The sequence below is a fragment of the Hylobates moloch genome, unplaced genomic scaffold, assembly GCF_009828535.3.
Source record: "Hylobates moloch isolate HMO894 unplaced genomic scaffold, HMol_V3 SCAFFOLD_16, whole genome shotgun sequence".
Lineage (NCBI taxonomy): Eukaryota > Metazoa > Chordata > Mammalia > Primates > Hylobatidae > Hylobates > Hylobates moloch.
The window spans coordinates 10,435,247-10,458,691 of NW_026652291.1; the positions used below are offsets into that span (position 1 = coordinate 10,435,247).

General features: G+C 36.4%; 1 protein-coding gene across 5 annotated transcripts in view; it reads left to right on the top strand.

The window, feature by feature from the left end:
* Positions 1-23,445, top strand: part of DICER1 (dicer 1, ribonuclease III) — a 68,945-nt gene that overhangs the window by 20,494 nt on the left and 25,006 nt on the right. For 4 of the 5 annotated variants that reach the window (XM_032135136.2, XM_032135139.2, XM_032135140.2 and 1 more), the window contains 13 exons: positions 1,529-1,717; positions 2,353-2,515; positions 3,398-3,528; positions 4,856-4,990; positions 5,412-5,572; positions 8,302-8,470; positions 10,060-10,532; positions 16,980-17,112; positions 18,048-18,290; positions 18,900-19,054; positions 21,492-21,624; positions 22,490-22,565; positions 23,288-23,427. In XM_032135136.2, the coding sequence (XP_031991027.1) occupies positions 1,574-1,717; positions 2,353-2,515; positions 3,398-3,528; positions 4,856-4,990; positions 5,412-5,572; positions 8,302-8,470; positions 10,060-10,532; positions 16,980-17,112; positions 18,048-18,290; positions 18,900-19,054; positions 21,492-21,624; positions 22,490-22,565; positions 23,288-23,427 (2,256 nt within the window). In that variant the 5' untranslated portion in view covers positions 1,529-1,573. Of the gene's footprint in view, positions 1-1,528; positions 1,718-2,352; positions 2,516-3,397; positions 3,529-4,855; positions 4,991-5,411; positions 5,573-8,301; positions 8,471-10,059; positions 10,533-16,507; positions 16,872-16,979; positions 17,113-18,047; positions 18,291-18,899; positions 19,055-21,491; positions 21,625-22,489; positions 22,566-23,287; positions 23,428-23,445 lie in introns of those variants that run through there. The other variant, XM_058429930.1, reaches the window with a different exon arrangement.

A 23,445-nucleotide genomic window follows, 5' to 3' on the forward strand; every position in this document is an offset into this window, starting at 1 on the left:
GCCTGCAAGTCCTGAGGGCTTGCTGAATTTGGGAAAGTGGGTACTAGGCTTGGGTACTAGGGTAAAAGGAATGGCTGTTGGGGCTTTGATTCAGCAGAGAATTAGCAGATTATTTTTCATGAAGAACATAGTTCTCTTTGATCCAGGGAAATTATGGGTTAATATTATCTCATAAAGTACTCTGTGGTACTTTGCTTGTTCCCTTCCAGAAAGATGATGAGTGTGATTGTGCTGTCAGGCCCACAGACGTGCTGTCTTACTGGGCTCTCAGCTCCTGCAGTGGGGTGCCCCTGCACTGCTTACTTGAGATAGTACTTTATGGTAGCTGAATGTTGAATTCTTGTCAACAGAATTAATTTCTCAAATTAGAATTCAGTATTGTGCTGTATAAGAGACCCTACACTTGAGACTTCTTGTTGAAATAGTTGCAACAACTTAAGTCATGTGTTGTACTTAACATGTCAGGAGATTCAAAAGTTTTGGTTGTTAAGTAACAGAGAGTTGAATTATCTCTTCCAGTTTCATAGAGTAATAGCAATGAACACTCCAAAGCAGTGCAAGAGAGGAAATTCCCTCCTGTGGGGCGAGGAAGTCCTGCTGACAGTAAAGCCAGTGGTAGGCTTTCACACAGATATTTGAATCCCTGACCCTCTGTTTGAAGGGCAGGAATTTTAAAGATTCCATTTTTAGCGTTTTACATAATCAGATTTACCTGTGGGAAAAACTATATGAAATATAGAAAGTGCTTAGATACCATGAAAAAATTTTTATTTCACAGAGTGGTGTCATTTGTTTTAATTTATCTAGAATATGTATAATTTTAAAGATACATATTTAAATAGTTGGTCAGTTGTGCATTTATAATAGATTGTCAATTGAGAAAAAGGCCTATGTTCATGGGCTATTGATAAAATGACAATTTTAGCAGGTGTCTAAATCTTTCGTGGTGCAGGCACAGTGCTAAGTGCCTTCCATACATTATCATTTTATCAATAACGTCATAGAATATACAAAGAATGTTCAAAATTTATTTATGTGTATATTTACATATTTTATATATGTACATATATTTAACAAGGCATCATGCTGTACATATTTTCATTTAAAGGTTTATTATGGACATTGTTCTATGTCAGGAACTATAGATATGTGTTATAATCTTAATGGATTCAAAGTATTCCATTATATAGTCATATCATAATTTATGTAGCTTATTTTTTACTAGTAAATTTTAAAGTTATTTCTTATTTTTAAGTAATAATGCAACAACAAATATTCATGTACATCTCTTTGTGCAGTTGCTTGATTCATTCTTTAAGACAAATTTCTAGGCGTAGAATCACTGGGTAAGGTACAGAATGCTTGACTCCTAAAATGATCCTCTTAGATCAAGAAAAAGCTAAAACAATTATAGGAAGAGTTTGAATGGCTCATAGGAATGATATTCTGATGTTTCTCTTGTTTCTGTGCTTTCTTTTGTTTTTAACCCTGCATGGTTGTGTAATGGTATTCTTTTTCCCTTTTGTAGTAAGCTGTGCTAGAACAAAAATGCAATGAAAGAAACACTGGATGAATGAAAAGCCCTGCTTTGCAACCCCTCAGCATGGCAGGCCTGCAGCTCATGACCCCTGCTTCCTCACCAATGGGTCCTTTCTTTGGACTGCCATGGCAACAAGAAGCAATTCATGATAACATTTATACGCCAAGAAAATATCAGGTACTAATGCGAACACTAATACTGGAGCATTCTTCACTAAAATGGAATACATTAGCATATAGTTGACACAACTTATATAAAACTCATTTACCCTTTCAGGCCTCCCACTTCTGATTAATTTTCTCATTTAAAATACTTTTATTCTTAATAGTCCTTTTCTTTTCTAACATCTGCTGGGTAATTGGATTTGATAGTTGTATTTGTGAAGTTTCTTTTTTCCCCCTCTGAAAACCTCACTGTTCCTTAATACTCACTTGGATGTGTCTGTCCTAGTGAGCTGGGTAGGAACCTAGATTAGTTTGAAAATGTTCAGCCATGAACTGGCAGAACCACGATTACTCTTAAGTTTAGTCATTCATGTTATTCTAAAGAAGTATTCTGTGTATACAAAAATAATGCTTAAAGAAACGGTAAATGCCATTTCAACACATATTTACACAATACAGCTGTATATAGCAGACATTTTATTCCTCTGAGTTATTCTCATATAAAGACGTAGACTGGGGGTTTTTTGTAAATTTATTGGAGGACGATTTTAGAGAATAGTGAAATTTCCTGATTTAAAATAAAATCCAATTTTATAAATTTTATACTTAGGTAAGAAGTGCATAACTTTTTTTTCACCGTGTTTCTAGGTTGAACTGCTTGAAGCAGCTCTGGATCATAATACCATCGTCTGTTTAAACACTGGCTCAGGGAAGACATTTATTGCAGTACTACTCACTAAAGAGCTGTCCTATCAGATCAGGGGAGACTTCAGCAGAAATGGAAAAAGGACGGTGTTCTTGGTCAACTCTGGTAATAAAAAATTATTTTATCAAGTTGTGCAGGGGAAATTGGATGGGATTTTATGTTTAAACAGATTTTCTGTGTTTCTTAAGTTAAATTATTGAAGAAAGTTTGACAGATAATGTACTCATTTAATCTCTTCTGGCAGAAATTGTTTTGTCCTGTTTCTTCTTGGTGTTTCTCTTAAATGTTCTGGTTCTGTATTTCGTTTGAATGGATTGCTTTTGGAACATAAGTATTGGAACATATGTACATTAGAACATAATCTAAGTTGTTACATTTATTTTTGTTCTTGATGTTTTAGCTTCACCAAGTATGTCAAAAGGTGCTTAATTATGGATAGTTAACTTTTGTACTTACGATTTTGCTATATCAGTTGTATTAATGAAATTACATGCTGCTTAGAAATTAGATATTCAGTTAAGAGTTTAAAATACTGGTTTTTTATATGCTTGGATTATATATAAAAATAAAAAATACAAAATGTGAACCTAAGCTGGTAGGGCACTAATATATTCATGTCACTGCTCTTTTTTTAGGTTGTCTCAGTATAACTAACTATATGCCTTAAATACATGTTAGACTGTCTTGTTTCCATCTGATTTTATTGAAGAAAACAGGAGGATGGCTTAGAGGAAATCAGCTATGAAGAAGAAAGGTGGTGTAGGGTTCTCTGAAGCGAGTGACAAAAAGTGAGGTGGCAAGTCTAGTAGGCGCCATTTTTTTGGAGGATAACCTTGGAACTGTGGTTTTAAAGAGGCTATCAAAAACATTGTTGGTTAGGTCTAATATAATAATAAGGATTTCTGTAGACTGTTAATCATTAGTAGTCCAGAGAGCCAACTAGGCAAGATTTCTCATATTTACATGGAGTATTATATTTGTAATTAGCAAACCAGGTTGCTCAACAAGTGTCAGCTGTCAGAACTCATTCAGATCTCAAGGTTGGGGAATACTCAAACCTAGAAGTAAATGCATCTTGGACAAAAGAGAGATGGAACCAAGAGTTTACTAAGCACCAGGTAAGACTTGTAGAGAAATTTCACTTTATAAATCCCTACAAGTTCTTGACTTGGTTTGTAAGATGATCTGTAGCCTTGGTTGTCTGATTTAGGTTTGAAAAGTAATTTCCTGTACTTAATCAGCCTAGAAGCTAGTCCTGATGTACTATATCTTATTGTAAGTCTTACCTTAAAACCAAATAAAGGCCGGGTGCAGTGGCTGACGCCTGTAATCCCAGCACTTTGGGAGGCTGAGGTGGGTTGATCACCTGAGGTCAGGAGTTCAAGACCAGCCTGACCAATATGATGAAACCCTGTCTCTACTAAAAATACAAAAATTAGCCGGGCGTGGTGGCGTGCACCTGTAGTCCTAGCTACTCGGAAGGCTGAGACAGGAGAATTGCTTGAACCCAGAAGGTGGAGTTTGCAGCGAGCTGAGATTGCGCCACTGCACTCCAGCCCGGGTGACAGTGAGACTCCATCTCAAAAAAACCCCCAAAAAACAAAAAACGAATAAATTACTAATTTTTATTGCCCTTAACTTTGTAGAAAAGAAATAGCTTTCAGCGTGATCTGCTTGCTTGAAAAACACAAATTCCTGTGACCTATTTCCAACTTGCTGATGATGTGCTTTAAAAAATTTACTCTTGAGTTAAATGTCTTGGAACTGGAGAAATTTCTTGCTTGAGCTGTTTAGGTCTTTGACAGAGACTTCCACTAACTGAATGTTTCCATGTAGCCAGCATGTGCTGGAGGCTCCTCTAACTTACATGTTTGCATGTAGCCAGCATGTACTGGGGCTTTTGGTGTGTTGGTCATTGGGGGATACACAGTGGTTAAGAGGCACTTCCTCACTGGACTGAAACAGCCCAGCCTACTAGTGTGCTTCACATACTGGGATAAGTCCTCATTAATAAAGCACTTAAATATCCACATAATGATAGGCTACAAAAATAACATTTAGTCTGGGTTTTCTTCCAGAAAACCATGTCAGTTCAACAGAAAAAAATAAAAAGTGTGAATTGTTTTGTGATTTGCCTAAATTGACAGATCTCATCAGTCATAATATGGCTGTGGGGATCTAAGAACCTGAAGTAAATTTAGATTTGTCATCAAGACATGCTTTCCATTATCAAGATATTTTTTCTCTACTCTTTTCCCATGCTTTCCTGATTTCCTTCTTAGTTCTGATGTATAAAATTATATGTATTTAGTATTTTAGTTTTAATTTTGACTAATGAATTCCTTAATCCTCACTTATGATACAATGGCTCTATGATCTGATTTTATGTAAGTATATCCAGGCAGTGAATGCCTTGTTTGTTTACTGATGTTGATTTTATTTTAGGTTCTCATTATGACTTGCTATGTCGCCTTGAATGTTTTGAAAAATGGTTACTTATCACTGTCAGACATTAACCTTTTGGTGTTTGATGAGTGTCATCTTGCAATCCTAGACCACCCCTATCGAGAAATTATGAAGGTAAGTTTTAGACCTAAGTCTTAGTAATTCTTGGTAAACTATTTAGTTAAATGCAGATTTTTTTTTTTTAGATTTCAAAAGCAATTATATTAGTTATCAATATTGGGAGTTTGGCTGCAGTGTATGAATGAATGAATATTAAGTTAATGTTCATTTAAATCTAAAACTTTTAAACATCATAATAAATTCTGTATAATTTTCATAGTGTATCTAATTGAGCCTTTTTGAAAAACAGATCTTTTAAACAAACTATAATAATTCTATGAGTAATTTTATGTTGTCCTTGGTATAGTGGCATTTCCACCAAATTCTTTTTTTACTATTTGTTAGTGATTTTGATATGTTTTAATATGGCGATGTCTCTCTTGTTATGGCCTTGCAAAATGAAGCCTTTACTGTCAGTTATCTTTTATCATGTTAGCTCTGTGAAAATTGTCCATCATGTCCTCGCATTTTGGGACTAACTGCTTCCATTTTAAATGGGAAATGTGATCCAGAGGAATTGGAAGAAAAGATTCAGAAACTAGAGAAAATTCTTAAGAGTAATGCTGAAACTGCAACTGACCTGGTGGTCTTAGACAGGTATGCACTTCCAATTGACTCGGCTTTAATGAGATTAGTTGAAAACAATATTAAGTCTTTGGTGTTTTTTGTAGTACCTTGCAGAGAGTACCTATTTAAGTGAACAAATGGCAGTAAAAAGGAATGGGCAAGAGTAAGAATTCTCTATAAGTACCATTACCTGTGAGTTCAAGAATCTAACCTTGTTTCCACAGAGAGTAGCAGACAGGCATTTCTGCCTTGAGATTATGTGTCAGCTCTTCCTGTTTGCTGTTGTTGCCAAGGACTGGGAACTTTGACAGTAAATTTGTATTTTTTTGCTGTCAATATGTGTGCTTTGTTGTTCTGACCTAAATGTCTTACATGATGCTTTCAAAGAACATTAAGTTATTTAGAGAATTCAGCAGTATACTTTAAAATGTTTGGAAATACCCCATTGTATTCAAAGTGGGTTGTGGATTTCAGAGAAAGTTGCTGTTTGTGATTTCTAGGTTTGACTCTTTTGAGAGGGCTACTATTTTGAGTTTCATTGAAAAGCGCACACACACACGCGCACACACACACACAAAACCTTCATAACTTAAATTGGTGGAAGGGAGCCTTTACAAATTAGGAAAATGGCTTTTCAAATGTAATGAATTTGATTTATGTCAAAATAGCCTTCCATTCTTACTAGATGTAGTCTTAAATAAGGCTAAAGATTACCTAGTGGTGTTTCTTACGACAGTTACAAAAGTAGCAAAGACTGATTTCTCAAGTTGTGGAGTTGAGTCAGACGTGGGTTTGAATACTAGCTCCACTAACTGTAAGCTGTGTGACCTTGAGTGAGTCACTTATTTCCTTGAACTTGTCAAATGGCATTGACAGTGGTTTCATGGGATTCTTTGATAATCAATTACATTGACACATAGAAAAATCTGCAGTGTGCCTGGCATTCAGTAAGAATTTTAGGAAAATTTTCTTTGGAGAGTGAGAAGGAAAGGTAATATTTGGGATCCATCAAACTTAGGTATTCAAATGCCATATGAAATACAAATCTTAGGACCTCTAGAACGTGCTGTGTCTGACTTCTTGAGCCAACACTATGGTGGAGAAGTAGAAGGCTGTGCTTGTGCTTTTCTCTGACCTGAGTTAGAGTGCTTCACTTGTATTGCCTAAAGGTTTTCTGAGAAGTAGAAGTAGTAGGGTGTGTAAGTAAAACTGATAAGCAATCTGTTGAATAAGCATTACCTAATTCTGCAAATAAGGACTCTTTGGTTGAGTATAAATTCTGTTTTGGGTTAAGAAAAATAAGAACTATAGTATATATGTCTTTGCTAGATTTATTTTTCTTATTTAAATTATCATATATACTTTTAGGATATTATGTGCCATTCTGGTGGTCATTTTTTATGAAAGGCATAAAAGACCCAAGGAATAATATTAGAAATGAATGAAAGTTGCGGGAGTTTTCCTTATGAGGATTTAAAAATATGTTAAAAATACAAGCGATATTTGCAAATATTAAAAATTTCACACAGATATGGAAATGGATAAATTGAATGATAAAACTCCCCGTGATCAGTCTTCTCATTCTTCTTTCTGCTTCTGCGAAGTGATTGAGTTTCAATGAGTATTTTGAACACCCTTGTTCCTCATTCTGGCAAATACCTAAGGGGGCAAAAGATGGAAGTCTAAACCTAAAAAACAAAAGGAAAACAAACTGTAATAATAATGAAATCTATTGGCAAAATTATTTGAATATCAGCCCCTGTAGTCATTTCTTGAGACCTAACAGGCAAACATAGTACAGATTGAGCATCCCTAATCTGAAAACACAGAATTCAAAATGCTGCAAAATCTGAAACCTTTTGAGTGCTGGTGTGATGCCACAAGTAGAACATTTCATATCTGACCTTGTGATGAATTGAAGCCAAACTGTGGTCAAAACCTGTTTCATTCACATTATTTAAAAATATTGTGTAAAATTACCTTCAAGCTATAAGGTGTATATGAAACATAAATGAATTTCATGTTTAGACTTGGGTCCCATCCTCAAGGTACTTCATTATTTATATGCAAATATTCCAAAATCTGAAAAATTTTGGAAATCCAAAACAGTTCAGGTCCAAAGCCTTTCAGATAAGGGCACTCAACCTGTGCAGATAAACTTGAGTACCACTTTAGGAAGGCATGTTGTGAGCCTGCCTTTTATATTGATTAGATATACAAACTGAAACTAGGAAGCTTCTTTTTGGAGTTAGACATGTAAATGGATCATAATGCTGTAGAGTTTTTTTAGAAATGAAACAAAAGGTGTTCAGGGAGGCAGTAGGGTTTGGCTGAAAGAGCCCTCAGAGGAAGGCAGTCCTGAGTTTTGTTTAGACAGAATCATGTAATGTCTTTGAACCTTCATTTCCTTCATCATCCTCCCTGTGTGTGGATTAAGTTAGAAGGTATGTAAATTCCCCGCATAATGCTTGGGGATGCAGTGGATGCTCATTTGTATTCTTTTCTTTCCCCTCTTCTCCCCTTGCCTTTTGAAAACATCTTTTAAACAATACTTTACTGGTTTATAAAATACATTATTTACTGTTGAGAAATATGGTAATATAGAAAAATAATAATTAAACACCTAAAATCTCACCCCACTGCTAACATTCTGGCTTTTTTTTTTGTATCCCCTTTCTTTTTGCTTTTTGAAAAACTTTTTTTAAGTTGCATTCTCACTACTGCGGTATTGATGATACCTTTTGTTTCTTATGTTAAAGGTATACTTCTCAGCCATGTGAGATTGTGGTGGATTGTGGACCATTTACTGACAGAAGTGGGCTTTATGAAAGACTGCTGATGGAATTAGAAGAAGCACTCGATTTTATCAATGATTGTAATATATCCGTACATTCAAAAGAAAGAGATTCTACTTTAATTTCGAAACAGGTAAACATATACCAAGTAGGTATAGCATATTAGGTTGAGTTCATTGTTACCCAGTGCACATTTATATTAAGTGTAGACTTCCCTTACTTAAGGAGCTGAGCTAGGATTCATGTCATGGTTATTTAAGTATAAGGAGTGAGTCCAATTTTTGTTTCTTTTTGGTCAGAAGAGTTAGTTCCTGCTCAAACCCTTGAAATAAACAAATTCTTCCGCAGTTTCCTAGTGTGTGTAACTGGATATGAGCCTATTGTCTCTGAGTGGTACTGCTTTGAGAAGAGATCCCTTAGGACAGTGATCCTTCCATTGTGGGCCCCACATCAGCAGCAGCAGCATCTAGGTGGGGTCCTCAGGACTGAATTTTACTCTTTGCAGAGTCTTCAGTTTTGAATTTCGATAAGCCCTCCAGTAATCTGATTCATTAAAGCTTGAGAAACACTGTCCTAGAACTTTGCAACCATTTGTGAATGTTAACACTGTATTAAATGTGGGTCTTAGTTTCTCTCCTGATGATTATTTTCTTCTCGAGCAGCAGTGCCCACATTTTTCTCAACCTTTGCATTCTTTCTTCCTTTCCTTTTCCCTTCCCTTTCCTTTCCTCTTTCCTTTTCTTTCTTCCTTTCTTTCCTGTCTTTTTTCCTCTCTCTCTCTTTCTCTCCTCTCCTCTTTCTGTACCTCCCCTCCCTCCCCCTCTTCCTCTTCTCCCCCATCTGTCTTCCCTCCCCCTCCCTCTCCCCTCCCTTTTCCCCCTCCCTCTCCCCTCCCTCCGCAATTCCTCATTTACACCCTGGCCATGGATTAACTTTGGGCTCTCAGTTAGAGTTGCAAGATGCAGCGCTCTGGGAGGGTCCAGGATCAGAGTCTGAATTTAGCTGAGATGTTAATGTTGAGGAGCCCTGACCTTGTGGTGGTGTTTTTATTGAAATCGGGTAACAGGGGCTTTTGGAGAACTGTGACAGAGTGTGTGGAGGCTGCCCCAGTGCAGCTGTCCTAGCTCCTTTTCCACTTCCAAGCAATAAAGGCTTTTCCTACTGTTTAGAACGAAAGAAAGAAAAATGATAATAGAGACAGCTGTGCAGTATTTTTACAACAATCTCACCGTGGCATCCAGAGGTGCTGACTGTAGATCGACCAAAATTCATCCACAGTTTCTAGTCAGTATAGTGGAAAACATATAATGCTGGAAAATATTGTACATAAAGTTCAAGGAAAACTGTACTGCTCTTCCCTGATGCCTAAAGTTAAATTACTGCGCTACATAAATTTTATGTAATTTGGCAGGAGGTAAATGACTCAGGTATAGTTCTAACTAATTACAGATCTAAAAATAAGCTTCATTAACCTCATACAATTGCATCTTTTAATTTCTGTTGGATTATTTTATTGAAAAAAGGAGATGGTTCTAGGCATATGCATACGAAATGAGCTTGAAAAGACTAGTGGCCTCTCCCCCCACCTTCAGGGACTTAATGTAAGGCTGGGTTACATTTAAGGAGCCATTTGAGAACAACTGAAATCCCAGTTAAACCCCATATGAAAATGCTAAATTATTATTATTTGGCATTAGGTTTTTTCTTTTCTTTTTTTTGTAGATACTATCAGACTGTCGTGCCGTATTGGTAGTTCTGGGACCCTGGTGTGCAGATAAAGTAGCTGGAATGATGGTAAGAGAACTACAGAAATACATCAAACATGAGCAAGAGGAGCTGCACAGGAAATTTTTATTGTTTACAGACACTTTCCTAAGGAAAATACATGCACTATGTGAAGAGCACTTCTCACCTGCCTCACTTGACCTGAAATTTGTAACTCCTAAAGTAATCAAACTGCTCGAAATCTTACGCAAATATAAACCATATGAGCGACAACAGTTTGAAAGCGTTGAGTGGTATAATAATAGAAATCAGGATAATTATGTGTCATGGAGTGATTCTGAGGATGATGATGAGGATGAAGAAATTGAAGAAAAAGAGAAGCCAGAGACAAATTTTCCTTCTCCTTTTACCAACATTTTGTGCGGAATTATTTTTGTGGAAAGAAGATATACAGCAGTTGTCTTAAACAGGTAAATCTCTAAGTTGACTCCTTTCACATGGGAACAGGGAGGCATCCTGTGTTGTGATGCGATGTGCTACAGCAACTGTAAGAGCTAGCATAAGGGTTATGTAAGTGTCCTTGACTTGGCGCCATCATTGCTGATACGTCATGCTGTCCTGGGATTGACAGAGAGGATGTTTTCCAGAAGGTTGTTTTTCATATGGCTGATATTTTTTTTCTTAAAGGATGCTAATCTATTCTAATCTACCTAAAATGGAGGACAAGTATGGTCTTTAAAAAAATCAGTATACATTTAAGTAAAGCATTGTTTTATATTCAATTTTAGATTCAATTCAGATATTTATTAATCCTTAACTATGTGTTAGACATTGTGTTAAGCATTTCACACCAAGTGTTCCCCTCAGGTAGTCTTAGGATAAATTTTATCTGGGTATCATGACTAATTTTTTAATGTTGATTTTTTTCTCTTAAAAATATGGATTCAACTTTTCAAGGCTAGGTTGGGCGTGATGGGTTGTGCCTGTAATTCCAGCACTTTGGGAGCCAGAGGCAGGTAGATTGTTTGAGTTTGCAAGGGGCAACAGGGCGAAACCCTGTCTCTAGAAAAAATACAAAAATTAGCCAGTGGTGGTGTATGCCTGTAGTCCCAGCTACTCGGGAGGCTGTGGTGGGAAGATGGGTTGAGCCTGGGAGGCAGAGCTTGCAGTGAGCTGAGATGGCGCCACCGCACTCCAGCCTGGGCAGTAGAGCCAGACCTTGTTTCAAAAAATAAAGTTTTCAAGGCCATAGTGCAAAAAGTTTAGAACAATTGAATTTATTTTGGGTTGGTTCATAGACTGCATATTAAAATTTTGTGAATCAGAAGAGAATAAGAATGTGGGGGAAAGTTCTAAGACTATTAGCAAAGGTGATATTGAATCCAAATTTTAGGCTGTGGATTCCTACTCTTTCTCCCTTCTTCAATGAAAGATTTTTTTTCTAATTCAGAACCAGCCAGGGAGCTATACTTCAGATTTCTGTCAGATGGTCACTTAATGTATGGTCCTTTTGGTTTGTGGATAGATACTCTTACTTTTTTCTGCCAAAAAAGGTCCTTATTTTGTACTTAAATCAATTTACTCTTCTATGAGATCCGTTAATTGGCCACAGTTGATCCCTAACTTTTCTGCGAGTAGTGATCTCTTAGGAGAAACTAAGCTTTGCTTCCTAAGGTAATTTGGGATTTTTTTTTTCTTTTTCTTTCTTTCTTTCTGTGTGTGTGTGTGTGTGTGTGTGTGTGTGTGTGTGTGTGTGTGTGTGTGCGCGCGCGCGCTTAACTGCTTCTGAATGTTTAGGGGTTTTAAAAACTTTTTTGCGTAACAAGAAATTGGACTCGAGGGTCGTCATCTGGCAGTTTTTAGTCTGGTAATTTTCATAGTCATTGAGCCTGATCCTTCTGATGAATACAAAGGAAAATTTCTTTAGGGACAAAATTACATTTAAATCAGAATTTGAAGATTGGAAGGGGACCTCACTATCTAATCCAACCCACTTATTTTTGTAAAAATGAGACAGAGCCTCGAGAGAGAGTGATTTGCTGTAAGTTAAATTGCTAGTCAATGGCAGGGACAATTCTAGAATCCTAATATCCTGACTCCTAGTTTCCAATTCTATCATAGTAATGCCCCTGGGCATCACAGAACACTAAAAACCGGTGCTTTACAGCAGGAAGATTGCCAGGAGACGGACCTGGGAGAGCGTGACTAAGGAGGGATTATTTCTTAGAGCAGGGAAAAAGCATTTTGGGAGTCAAAAAAGTTTAATGCTGGCGCAGTTGTAAGCCTAGTTGTGGACATACTCCCCATCTCCATTTAGGATTGTATAAGGATTAAATAAATTTTCTGGGGCTTGGAGAGAAGAAATGGGGGTGTATATTCTGCCTTCCCCCTGTTTTCTGCATGTATTTTTAGGTAAAGATGTGCCAGTTTTTATTGTAGGAATATTAGCCTGAAAAGGTTTATCCAGAATCAGTCAGTTACTTCCTATTGACTTTAAGGATCAGATTAATTGTGATCAACTTTCATAAAATGTGACTGGAACTTAGTGCTGTATGATGAATCAAGAGTGGTCTGAGGGTTGACTTTATGAGCAGCTAATTAAATATACAATAGAGGTCTTGTTCCAGTAAGCTTTTTAATAAGCTTAGAAAAACTTCCTGAAATCCAGATTCTTTCCTTCCATCAATTTAATGGGAGGAAAAACCCTTCTATAGTGAATAGTTTCATGGGCATATAAGCTATTGTAATGTACATGCAGTTTTCTACTCTCCTAATTAAAAAAAATAAATCACAGCCACTTCTATATGTAGTGTAGGTATGTGCACAGTCTTATGTTTATGGGTTTCTTTGTACCTTATATTTACATAGGGGTTTATAAGTTACTTTTATATATATTTAAGACATATACACAACACTCCATGGGGGAGGAAAGTAGATGTTCTTTCCATATTACAGAGGAAGAAAACAAGCATCAGTGTGTGACCTTCCCCAAATTACACACATATCAAGTGGCAGAAAATGGCTTCCAGTCTCGAGTCTAGTGTTCTTTTCACCGTGTAATATACTAGTATTTTGTGATATTGGCATTGGACAAACCTGGGTTCACATCCCATCTCTACCCCTCCCCCTTTTTTTCCTAATAACTTTTTATTTTGGAATAATTTGAGATTTACAGAAAAGTTGGAAAAATGGTACAGAGAGTTCTCATATGCCCCTCACTTAGTTTCCCCCATTGATGTTATCTCGTGTCAGTGTTTGTCACAACTAGGGAAACATTGGCCCATTACTATTAACTCCAGACTTTATTTGGATTTTGACAGCTTTTCTACTAATGTCATCTTTTTAAAAAAATATATTTTTATTTTTTTCTAACCACTAGACAGTAAGGGATAATGTCTTCTTTAATCCAAGGTGTCATATCACATTTAGTTGTCAGTGTCTACCCAGTTTCCTTTGGTCTGTCACAGTTTTCGCAGTTTCCGTCTTGTTTTTGATGACCTTGACAGTCTTCAGGAGTACAGGTCAGGTATTTGGTGAATGCCCCTCCATTTGGGTTTTTCTTATGTTCTCGGGGTTGGACTGGGGTGATCGGATATGGAAGGGTACCATGGAGGTGACCTGCTCTCCTAGTCACATTATATCAGGGGGCTCTCATCAACCACGAAACGTCACTCATCATGTTCAACTTCATCAATGGATTGTGATCGTGTTTGTCTGCTTTCTCTACTGTAAAGTTACACTTTTTCCCTTTTCTTACTCTGTTTGGAAGGAAGTCTCCAAGTCTAGCCCACCCTGGTATGGAGGGATTAATCTCCACTTGCTGGAGAGGGATATATCTATATATATTTGGAATTCTTCTGTAAGGAAAACTAGTTTATCCTTTTTATGTAACTATCTACTTATATTTGTTAATTGAATCATGTATTTCAACTGGTGGTTTCATGTTTATTTTATACTTTGGGCCATAATCCAATACTATGTTATTTATTTGTTGCTCAAATTGTTCCAACTGTGGCCACTGGGAGCTCTTTGAGGTTAGCTCCCGTGTCCCTTTGACATACCCTCATCCTTTTGTTTTTGAGCACTTTCTTTGTGATACCACAGGGTGCTCTGGGCTCTTGTATTTCTCCCTGCCTGGCCCTAGAATCAGCCATTTTGCCAAGGAGACTTGGTTTCTTTTCTACCCACTTTTTGGATGTATATTTTGTGAAAGTTATTTAACTTTTAAAAGTTTCAGTATGTTCATTCGTAAAATGGAAATAATACCTCCCTCTCTTACTGGCTTGTTGGTAAGAGACTTTGTATTAAAAATGGCAGTTTTATCAGCTGGCACACAGTAGATGCTAATTCTTCAGCCGCTTATGCACGCATCTGGGGAGTGCAGTATCAGTATGCTATTATGTAACTGTCAGTGATCTTTTTTTTAGTGAGATCATAGAGGAATTATATTTGGTTTTCTCCACATTGACAAGAAAGTATAAGGAGTAAGGGATACTGTTAAAGGAATTGTTGATAATGTATTTCAATAACCTGGCAGAAATTTCAAATAATGTGTTTATATCTTTGAATTTCTTCTCCTCTTATGGTTGTCTGCATTAGTTAGCATGTTTATTCAGATCACAATTTTCTGTAATACATCTATTAGTTTTCTGAAGCTACCATACATATTTCCTATTTTTGATTATGTTATTTTCATTCTAATTGGGGAGAATTAGATGTACATATACACACAAAGTGTAGGCTATAAACTGGCGCCAGACTTTACCTATATCATGAGTTAAGTACAGAGATTGAGAAGAAGCATTTAGAAACTCTTAGAGCAGTTTGACAGTAATTTTATATCTGCTGAATACAATAAAATTGATGCTTGAATTTTAATGCTTTTTAAATTTCATTTTCTTAGTCGTTCACTTTTATGAAATTCTACAAAACTGTCTCTGATGGATTGGAAATTTAAAAAGAAAAGCTGGTTCTTTGCTGCAGATCATTTCAGAAACACTGTGCATTAGGGAACAGTGTACTTACTTTATCAAACAGCTTGCTGGTGAACAGCTTATATAAACTCAGTGTAAAAACCAAAAGAAACAAATAATACTTTGTCTTATTTTTTCTGTGGTGTTACGAACTCCTTAAGCAGTTTGCACTGTCCATTGTCCTCTGGGAGTTCACATGTGACTGCCTGGCTTTGTTTTCCCTGAAGCCTGTAGCTTTGTCCTGGGTACTGGTTAGGCATGGCCAAGATTCACCAAGTAGAGAAATACATTTTTCTTTCTAAGCATTATTAGCATAGGTATATCCCATGTAATTATTGCTTACAAGAGATTTTATTTATTGTGCCTGTTGTCTCTTCTGTTCTCTGTGGTTTTGATGTGGGTTTCATTAAGGAAAAATGAATTGACTGTTGTTGCCTCTGTTTCTTAGCTAATTGAAGTCTGCCAGATGGATAATTTATAATTTTGGCAAAGTAAAATACATTCTTTGCCTAATTAACAGTAACTTAAAACACATTCTAAATCTCTATTCTATTCAAATTGATGCTTATTTATATAAAATTTGGAAGTATGTATTATTTCTAAGGTGATTTATTTTGTATTTTAGACTTTTGGGCATGTTATTTGTTTGCATGTAACACTGCTTTCTGTTACATCTTAAGTTTATTAAAATAATTAAACACACTTTGGAACATAATAAGGAAGCCTCTGATTCTGAATATTTAAGTACTTGAACTGTAGAACTTGAACTACAAGCTGTAGTTTGTAGACTCCCAAACTAACCTAGACACGCAAGTGTTGTGCCGATTGGGATCAAGAGAGATTCTAGATGGCCACTTCCAGCTCTTTATTATTAGTCTGTTTCATGTATTTTTTTTAAAAAGAATGATTTGACTTAAAAATGCAATTTTCTATTTGGAATTTATACTATGTAGTATGACTTCAGAGAAACCATGTGGAATCGCTTATATCAGGTGTGGAACCATTTATCCCGTGTGCTGAGTTTTTTGAATGTGGATATTTCCAAAATAGCTGTAATGGCAGCACTAACTGTTAACCTTCTGCACCTGTGTAATGTGATCCCGTCCTGTAGCTCTTTGCCATTTCTTAGCTAGAAGGCCAGCTTTCAGTTACAGGCACTCTGGGTTAATACAGAGGAGCAGGCAGGAAGAGAGACAGAGCTCAGGAATCTCCTCTTTCATGACAGGGAAGGGTGGGGATGCCTTGCCATTTCTGTGCCCTGTATTATGCTGTGCAGAATTTTGGTCAGTGGCCTGGGGACAAGAAAGCATCAGGAATTGAGAGGATACAACATTTCTTTCCCATGGGCTCTGCTTCTAATGGTATCAGGTGGTAGGATAAGAGGAAAAGAAATCGCAGCTGGAACTCTTGTCACATTTGTGGGGGGTGAAGGTTTCCTTTGATGTTGGGCTCACTGGTCCTTTCTGTATAAGCACAGTAGGGCCTGCAGCTCAAGCTGTGCGTGGTCTAGAGAAGGGTGTTGAGTTGAGAGAGGAGTGAGTGGAACTGGTAGAGGGATGAGTTGAGCTTTTTTCATTGGACGTCCTGTCCCGAGGCCAAGATCTATGAGGATCCATGTTTCTCTCTGACTAGCTCAGTCTCATCCTGGGCCACATTTCTATTAAGTCACCGTCGCCAAATCAGCTGTTGGAGGTAACGTGACCATTTCATTTGTCAGTACAAACCAATCTTGTATTTGGCATTATAAGTACTTGGTCCACAGATCTATGTGGTGAAGAGTGACAGTGACTTCTGTTTAAGCAAGTTGGGAAAAAAGGACCAAGACCGTTTTGTTAGGTATGTTGGCAAAAAATGCATGTACTTCCATTTTAAAGGAGGCTTTAAAAACAAAAGTTTATTTTCTCTCAGCAACATTTAACTTTCAAATGTGTATAATTTTCTTAGATTGATAAAGGAAGCTGGCAAACAAGATCCAGAGCTGGCTTATATCAGTAGCAATTTTATAACTGGACATGGCATTGGGAAGAATCAGCCTCGCAACAAACAGATGGAAGCAGAATTCAGAAAACAGGAAGAGGTAACTTAAATCAAAATAAGTGTACAATAACAGTTTTCAGGACATATACAGACAAAGTGCCCACAGGGTCTCCTCCCTTTTTTCATAGTTCCCCAGAATTATTATTATTTTTTGTATTATAGAATACTTCTTCATATATTAGACCAGCTGTCCCCATGAGGTAGCTGTATAGTGATTTATATGCTCAGAATTAGAATAGCTATCTGGCAAACCAATTTTATGCCTTAGTTGCCATCAACCAACTTATTTTCTGTGATTGGATTGATGTCACACAACTGCATTTCATGGAAAGACAAAGCATGTATGACCTTAACTCTTGGACATTCCATATGACTATGAATTAACAAACTGAAATCTTTTCCTAGAAAGTGTTTTCTTTTTTTCATTTAAAGGCCTATTTTGTTTGAATTCTTAAAAAAAAAACAGCACTATATTTTATAGATTTTAGCTTATATATTTTTGTGCTTTGTAAGGTCTTAATACAGGAAACAGCATTGTAAAGATGCTAAAACCTAATGCCATGTTGCTGGCTTGTACACAAAAACCTATTTAAAGTTTATTATTTAACTTAAAATTAGCAGAATAATTCCTGTTGAAGGCCTTTTCTACATTGTAGCTTTTTGATAATTTCCAAATTTGGAGAGTCCAGGAGCCGGTCTGATAGATCTAACTGTCTGAAAACTAGCTTATGTTACCATTTAATTTATCCTGAATTGGAGAGTCTCATTAAATCAGTTTCTTTGTCCATGTTTTCATGCCTCCTGAGTTTTCAGTGATACTGTCATCTTCTTTAGCCTGGCCTTAAGGATTTAGAATGCCCAAGAGCATGTGTGTCAGAAATGGCAGTTGTCATTTACTTTTACTATGTTTTTGTTTGTTTGTTTGTTTTGGAAATTTTCTTAGAAGTGCTTTTCTTGGTGGATTTTTTTTTTCAGGTACTTAGGAAATTTCGAGCACATGAGACCAACCTGCTTATTGCAACAAGTATTGTAGAAGAGGGTGTTGATATACCAAAATGCAACTTGGTGGTTCGTTTTGATTTGCCCACAGAATATCGATCCTATGTTCAATCTAAAGGAAGAGCAAGGGCACCTATCTCTAATTATATAATGTTAGCGGATACAGACAAAATAAAAAGTTTTGAAGAAGACCTTAAAACCTACAAAGCTATTGAAAAGGTAAGATCAGCAGATTAACATGTGCTGGCAGTTCGGGAAAAAAAATTAATATGGTTTCTTTGTTATTCTTTGTATCCACAGAAACAGATAATGAGTTTTATCTACAGGCAATAATCTCAAAAGAGGTGTACCCTGTGTACATTGTAAGGAAGTTGAGAATGATTACAAAGACCCAGCAGTGTTATACAAAGTGTTTGAAAGGGCACAATAAGATAACAGTGAAAATGATCATCACATATGTTATTGGGGATGAATGGGAAATTGCATTGCAAATATGGACAGTAACTGTTGACTGCTTAAGTTATTGAGTGATTGGAAAATGATGACATGGTAGTTACATTCAGAAGGACTGACAGTCACCTGTGTGTGTGTGTCTGTGTAGGCACGGTACAGTATAGACTTGGTACCATACGGTAAGGGTCTCCATATGATTGGAACTAGGAGGGATTCATTGGAAGAAGGTGTCTGCAGCAGGTGACTTTGGAGTATTGAAGTATGTTTAGGAGAGAGAGAGATTTTCAAGAGTTTTTTTTCTGTAGGTACAGAGGCAGACAGCATTCGGCAAAGAAGATGTGTTTTCATCATAAGTTCTGTTTTTTAAATGTTCAGATCTTGAGAAACAAGTGTTCCAAGTCGGTTGATACTGGTGAGACTGACATTGATCCTGTCATGGATGATGATGACGTTTTCCCACCATATGTGTTGAGGCCTGACGATGGTGGTCCACGAGTCACAATCAACACGGCCATTGGACACATCAATAGGTATGGCATCATATCATTTGTGTGGAAAACCTGGGAATGTTGAACAGTTTAAGTCTAAACCTGTACATTTTGTATTGTTTACATTTTGCGGTTACCAGTCTTCACTTAGACTTGCCATATTTTCGATAAAGAAAAGTTACTTTTTTTCATTTTTTTTTAATCAAAAGGCAAAAACAGTGTCGTGCAGCAATAAAAGTTCAGTATTCCTTGGCAAGGCCAACATAATGAAGGCATTTTAAATTAGGTTTAATTTAATTTTATAATTCTCACCAATTTTTTTCTAAATCCTGAAATTTTTTGTTTTGTGCCATAACCATTGGGTAATGTTGAATTTTCCCCTAGCAATAAAGTAAGATTGTGATAAACTAATTTATATTTTTGGGTACATTGTAATTTACTTTGTCCAGAGCTGATAATAAAATTTCTAAGAGCTAAGAAGAGCAGATGCATTCCTGGATTATATATCAGGATAATTTCTATTCAGAGACAAAAGAGCAAGTATAAGATTTTCTTTGTAACCTTTTATTTTGAAACAGTTTCAAGCTTTAAAGTGTTGTAAGAATACTAGAATTTTGCATATGCCTTTCACCCAGACACCAAGAGAGACTCATTCAGTTTCATGAGAATGTTCTTTGTAGCCAGAGGATCCACCTTAGAGTCAGGAGTTGTCCTCAACTCCTATTGTCACATCTTCCTAGTCTCCTTCAATCTGGAACCGTTCTTTAGTCTCTCCTTGACTTTAATGACCTTGAAACTTTGGAAGATAGATAGGCTGTCATTTTGTAGTCTGACTCTCAGTCTGGGTTTGTCTGATATTTTCTTATGATGAGACCCAGGTTACAAGTTTTTGGGCAGCACATCACTGAAATGATGGTGTCTTCTCCTCATCCTAGCTTACCAAGTCGCACACCATGTTGATTTTTGCCCTTACCGGTGGTAACTTAGATCACTTGAGTGAAGTCTGCCAGTTTTCTCTATTGTAAAGTTCCCTTTCACCTCTTTTATAATTAGTAAATATTTCATGGGGAGATACTTTGAGACTGTATAAAATTTGTTCCTTTTCTCAGTTTGACTCATTAGTGTAAGCATTCTTTGATATTTCTGGCCCAAATTGATTATTACTATGATGGCTACTAAATGATGATTTTCTAACTCCATTATTTCTGTATTTATTAGTTGGCATTCTACCATCCATTTCTTCTCTCCATTTATTCATTCTTATATTATCATTTTTTAATGTCAGCGTGAACTTATGGACTCCTGTTTATTTAATGGGTTATAATCTATCGTTATCATTTACTGTTTTTTTGATGTTAAAATTGTTTCATATTTGGCCAGTGGGAACCCCTTAAAGCTGGTTTCTGTGTCTTTTTAACATCTCACTATTATTCCTTGAACACTTCCTTGTTTTATGGCACAGGACATTCTAGACTGCCCCAGCCTTGATGTTGGCAATTTCCTCAAATTTAGTGGAGAAAAAGTTGCGGTTAGAAACGAAGAACTGGATATGAGGTTTATTCATTGCTACCGGGGTGTTGCTGCTGCCAGGCTTTTTAGTGGACAGAGCTAGAATGTTTGTTTGTTCATGTTTACATCTGTATTTGTTTCAGTGTCTATCTGTTGATATCTCTATTTTCAGTGTGACACTAGAGGTTCATTCTAGATTTCCTCTTTTCTGTCTTTGTACCTCCTTTCTCTAATAAGCAGAAGTTTGGCTCCCATTGTCCTCAAAATAATTAGTGTTCAGTCTTCTGTATGTAGCCAGTGTCCCTGCTCTGTAGGGCTGCAACTGTGGTTAGGTGCACTTGCTGCACAGGTCGCAACCTCACAGGGCTGCTGCCCATTCCAGCACCCTCCTCATGTGGGTCCTGTCCCAGCATCCCTTTCTGGGCTAGCATTCTGCCCTGCTCCAACCTTCCCTGGTGCTGTTGCTCAGTGAGCTGCTAGTTCTACTGTCCTTTTTGTGTCAGCACTGGGCTGTCCCACCCTCTTCTGATGCCTTCCTTACACATGTGCTGGTAGTTGGTGGCAAACTAAGATGATTAAGGAAAAAACATTGGCAGTATGTTTTCTTACTGGATTCTGAACAATACTTTGTGCTCTATTATGGTAACACTCGACACATGTTGCCATTTACATTCAAAATTCAATTTAAAATAAAATAAAAAATGGAGTTTCATAGTTGTACTTGTCACATTTCAGGTGCTCACCAGCCACTGCCCTGTTGGGCATCGAAGATATAGAACATCTTTGCAGAAGTTCTGTTAGACAACACTGTTCTGTCTTATTCAAAGTTTGAAGCAGTGAAGTTTAAATGCCACATATAAATACAAATTCAGTAGAGGGGAAGAGGGACGTGACAAATCAAACTCGAGGCTGTAAATATCAATATTTTCTCAGTTGTAGATTCAGCCTCAGAATTTCTTTTTCTTCACAGATACTGTGCTAGATTACCAAGTGATCCGTTTACTCATCTAGCTCCTAAATGCAGAACCCGAGAGTTGCCTGATGGTACATTTTATTCAACTCTGTACCTGCCAATTAACTCACCTCTTCGAGCCTCCATTGTTGTAAGTTTAGAAGAAGAAATGATTGTTATCTTTTAAAATATGTCATTAGTGGATTTTTTTCAGCTTTTCTAAGACTTGCAAGTTATAGGTAAATTTGATTTTAAAATCTACTTTCATGAGCAGGAGCCTTGTGTTGACAGACCAAAAATAAAAATAAAAAATTTACTTTCAAAAGTAGATTTATAGATCTCTTTTGTAGTCATCTACATGTTCATATTTGTAATAGACTGTCTAATTTACAGATACTTAGAACTGGACTAGGTGATCTCTGAAGTTTCTTCTAAGGTGTTACTAACATGCACATTTTTGACAGAATCATTCAACTGTGGCTTAGACACTTAGAGTGATATAAAACTTATTATAGATCGTTGTGTTGTCCTAGTTATTTTGTTGGTGACTCAAAAATCTGCTTTTTGTAAATACTGTTCTTGGTCTCAGTACTGATTTCCAAATATTCCAAGGTGACTAATTTCTATTGCACATAAAAAGCTGCTCAATACTATTAATGTTATAGCTATGTTTTGATAAATCTTTCTTTTTGTTACATATTTATTGATTAGTAAAAATAAGATACTTTAAAATCTTACTGAAATTTAAATTCATCAAAATTGTAAACTCTTAATTATGACTTAGTTTTTACTAGGCAGGACTTTTAAAGATGAATATTTCAAATATGGAGATCAGAATTTTTAAAAACTTGCTGGAATTTTTGAAAATAAAGAATTTTGTTTTGGTAAATTGAACTTTAAAGAAAACCTTAGAACAGAATTTAAAGATGTTGGGGCAGTGGTTTCATAGGTGTTTCATGTGCTAGAGGTAATACAGCAATGTGCATATACAATGGAAAGGTTTTTGTTATTTTCAGGGTCCACCAATGAGCTGTGTACGATTGGCTGAAAGAGTTGTAGCTCTCATTTGCTGTGAGAAACTGCACAAAATTGGTAAGGATGTTTGAAAAGCATATACAAATAAAAATAAATTGCAACCATTGTAAAAAGAAAAGCATATAGAGGACTTTATAGATCTCTAAGGATTTTGTAGAGCTATTCACTTGCTGCTCTTAATGTGCTTTGGTGAATATAAACGTAAGTGTTAGTAACTTGAAGATCCTACAGTGTTGTGGGAGCTCTTTGTTTTCCATAGCTTGACTGCAAACAACTGTCATTTATTTGCTCTCTTTAATGACTCCTTTTAAGTACATAAAGGTCTTTTCATAATTGTTGAATCATGCACCATGAACACTTGTGTTTTAATATGTCAGTCTCTCAAATTAGTCTATACTAGTATAGAAATTAATCCTTTTTTAAAAAATGAACTCAGTTTCTTTTTTTTTTTTTTTTTCTCAATCCTGCTCCTTCTGTATAAGTAGACCCATTTTCTATGGCCATTTTATTTAGCATTGATATGTGCTGATGTCATGTTTAGATGTTTTTGTTTCTGAACCTTAGAACAGAATTGGCAGTCCTGCTCATATTGGAATATATGGATGCCAAAATAGACTTTGCCTGAAGTGTGAGTCTGATTACTTTTGCATTGTGAAAGGCAAAGGTGCTTTAGTTTCCATTACTTTTCCAGGTCCTTCTAACATAGTTCTGTTCTAGATTCTTTACTAATTAATTAGGCAAAATCTGGATTGTGTTAATTCTCTCTTTAAATTTCTTAGGCGAACTGGATGACCATTTGATGCCAGTTGGGAAAGAGACTGTTAAATATGAAGAAGAGCTTGATTTGCATGATGAAGAAGAGACCAGTGTTCCAGGAAGACCAGGTTCCACGAAACGAAGGCAGTGCTACCCAAAAGCAGTTAGTATTGGTTAGAAC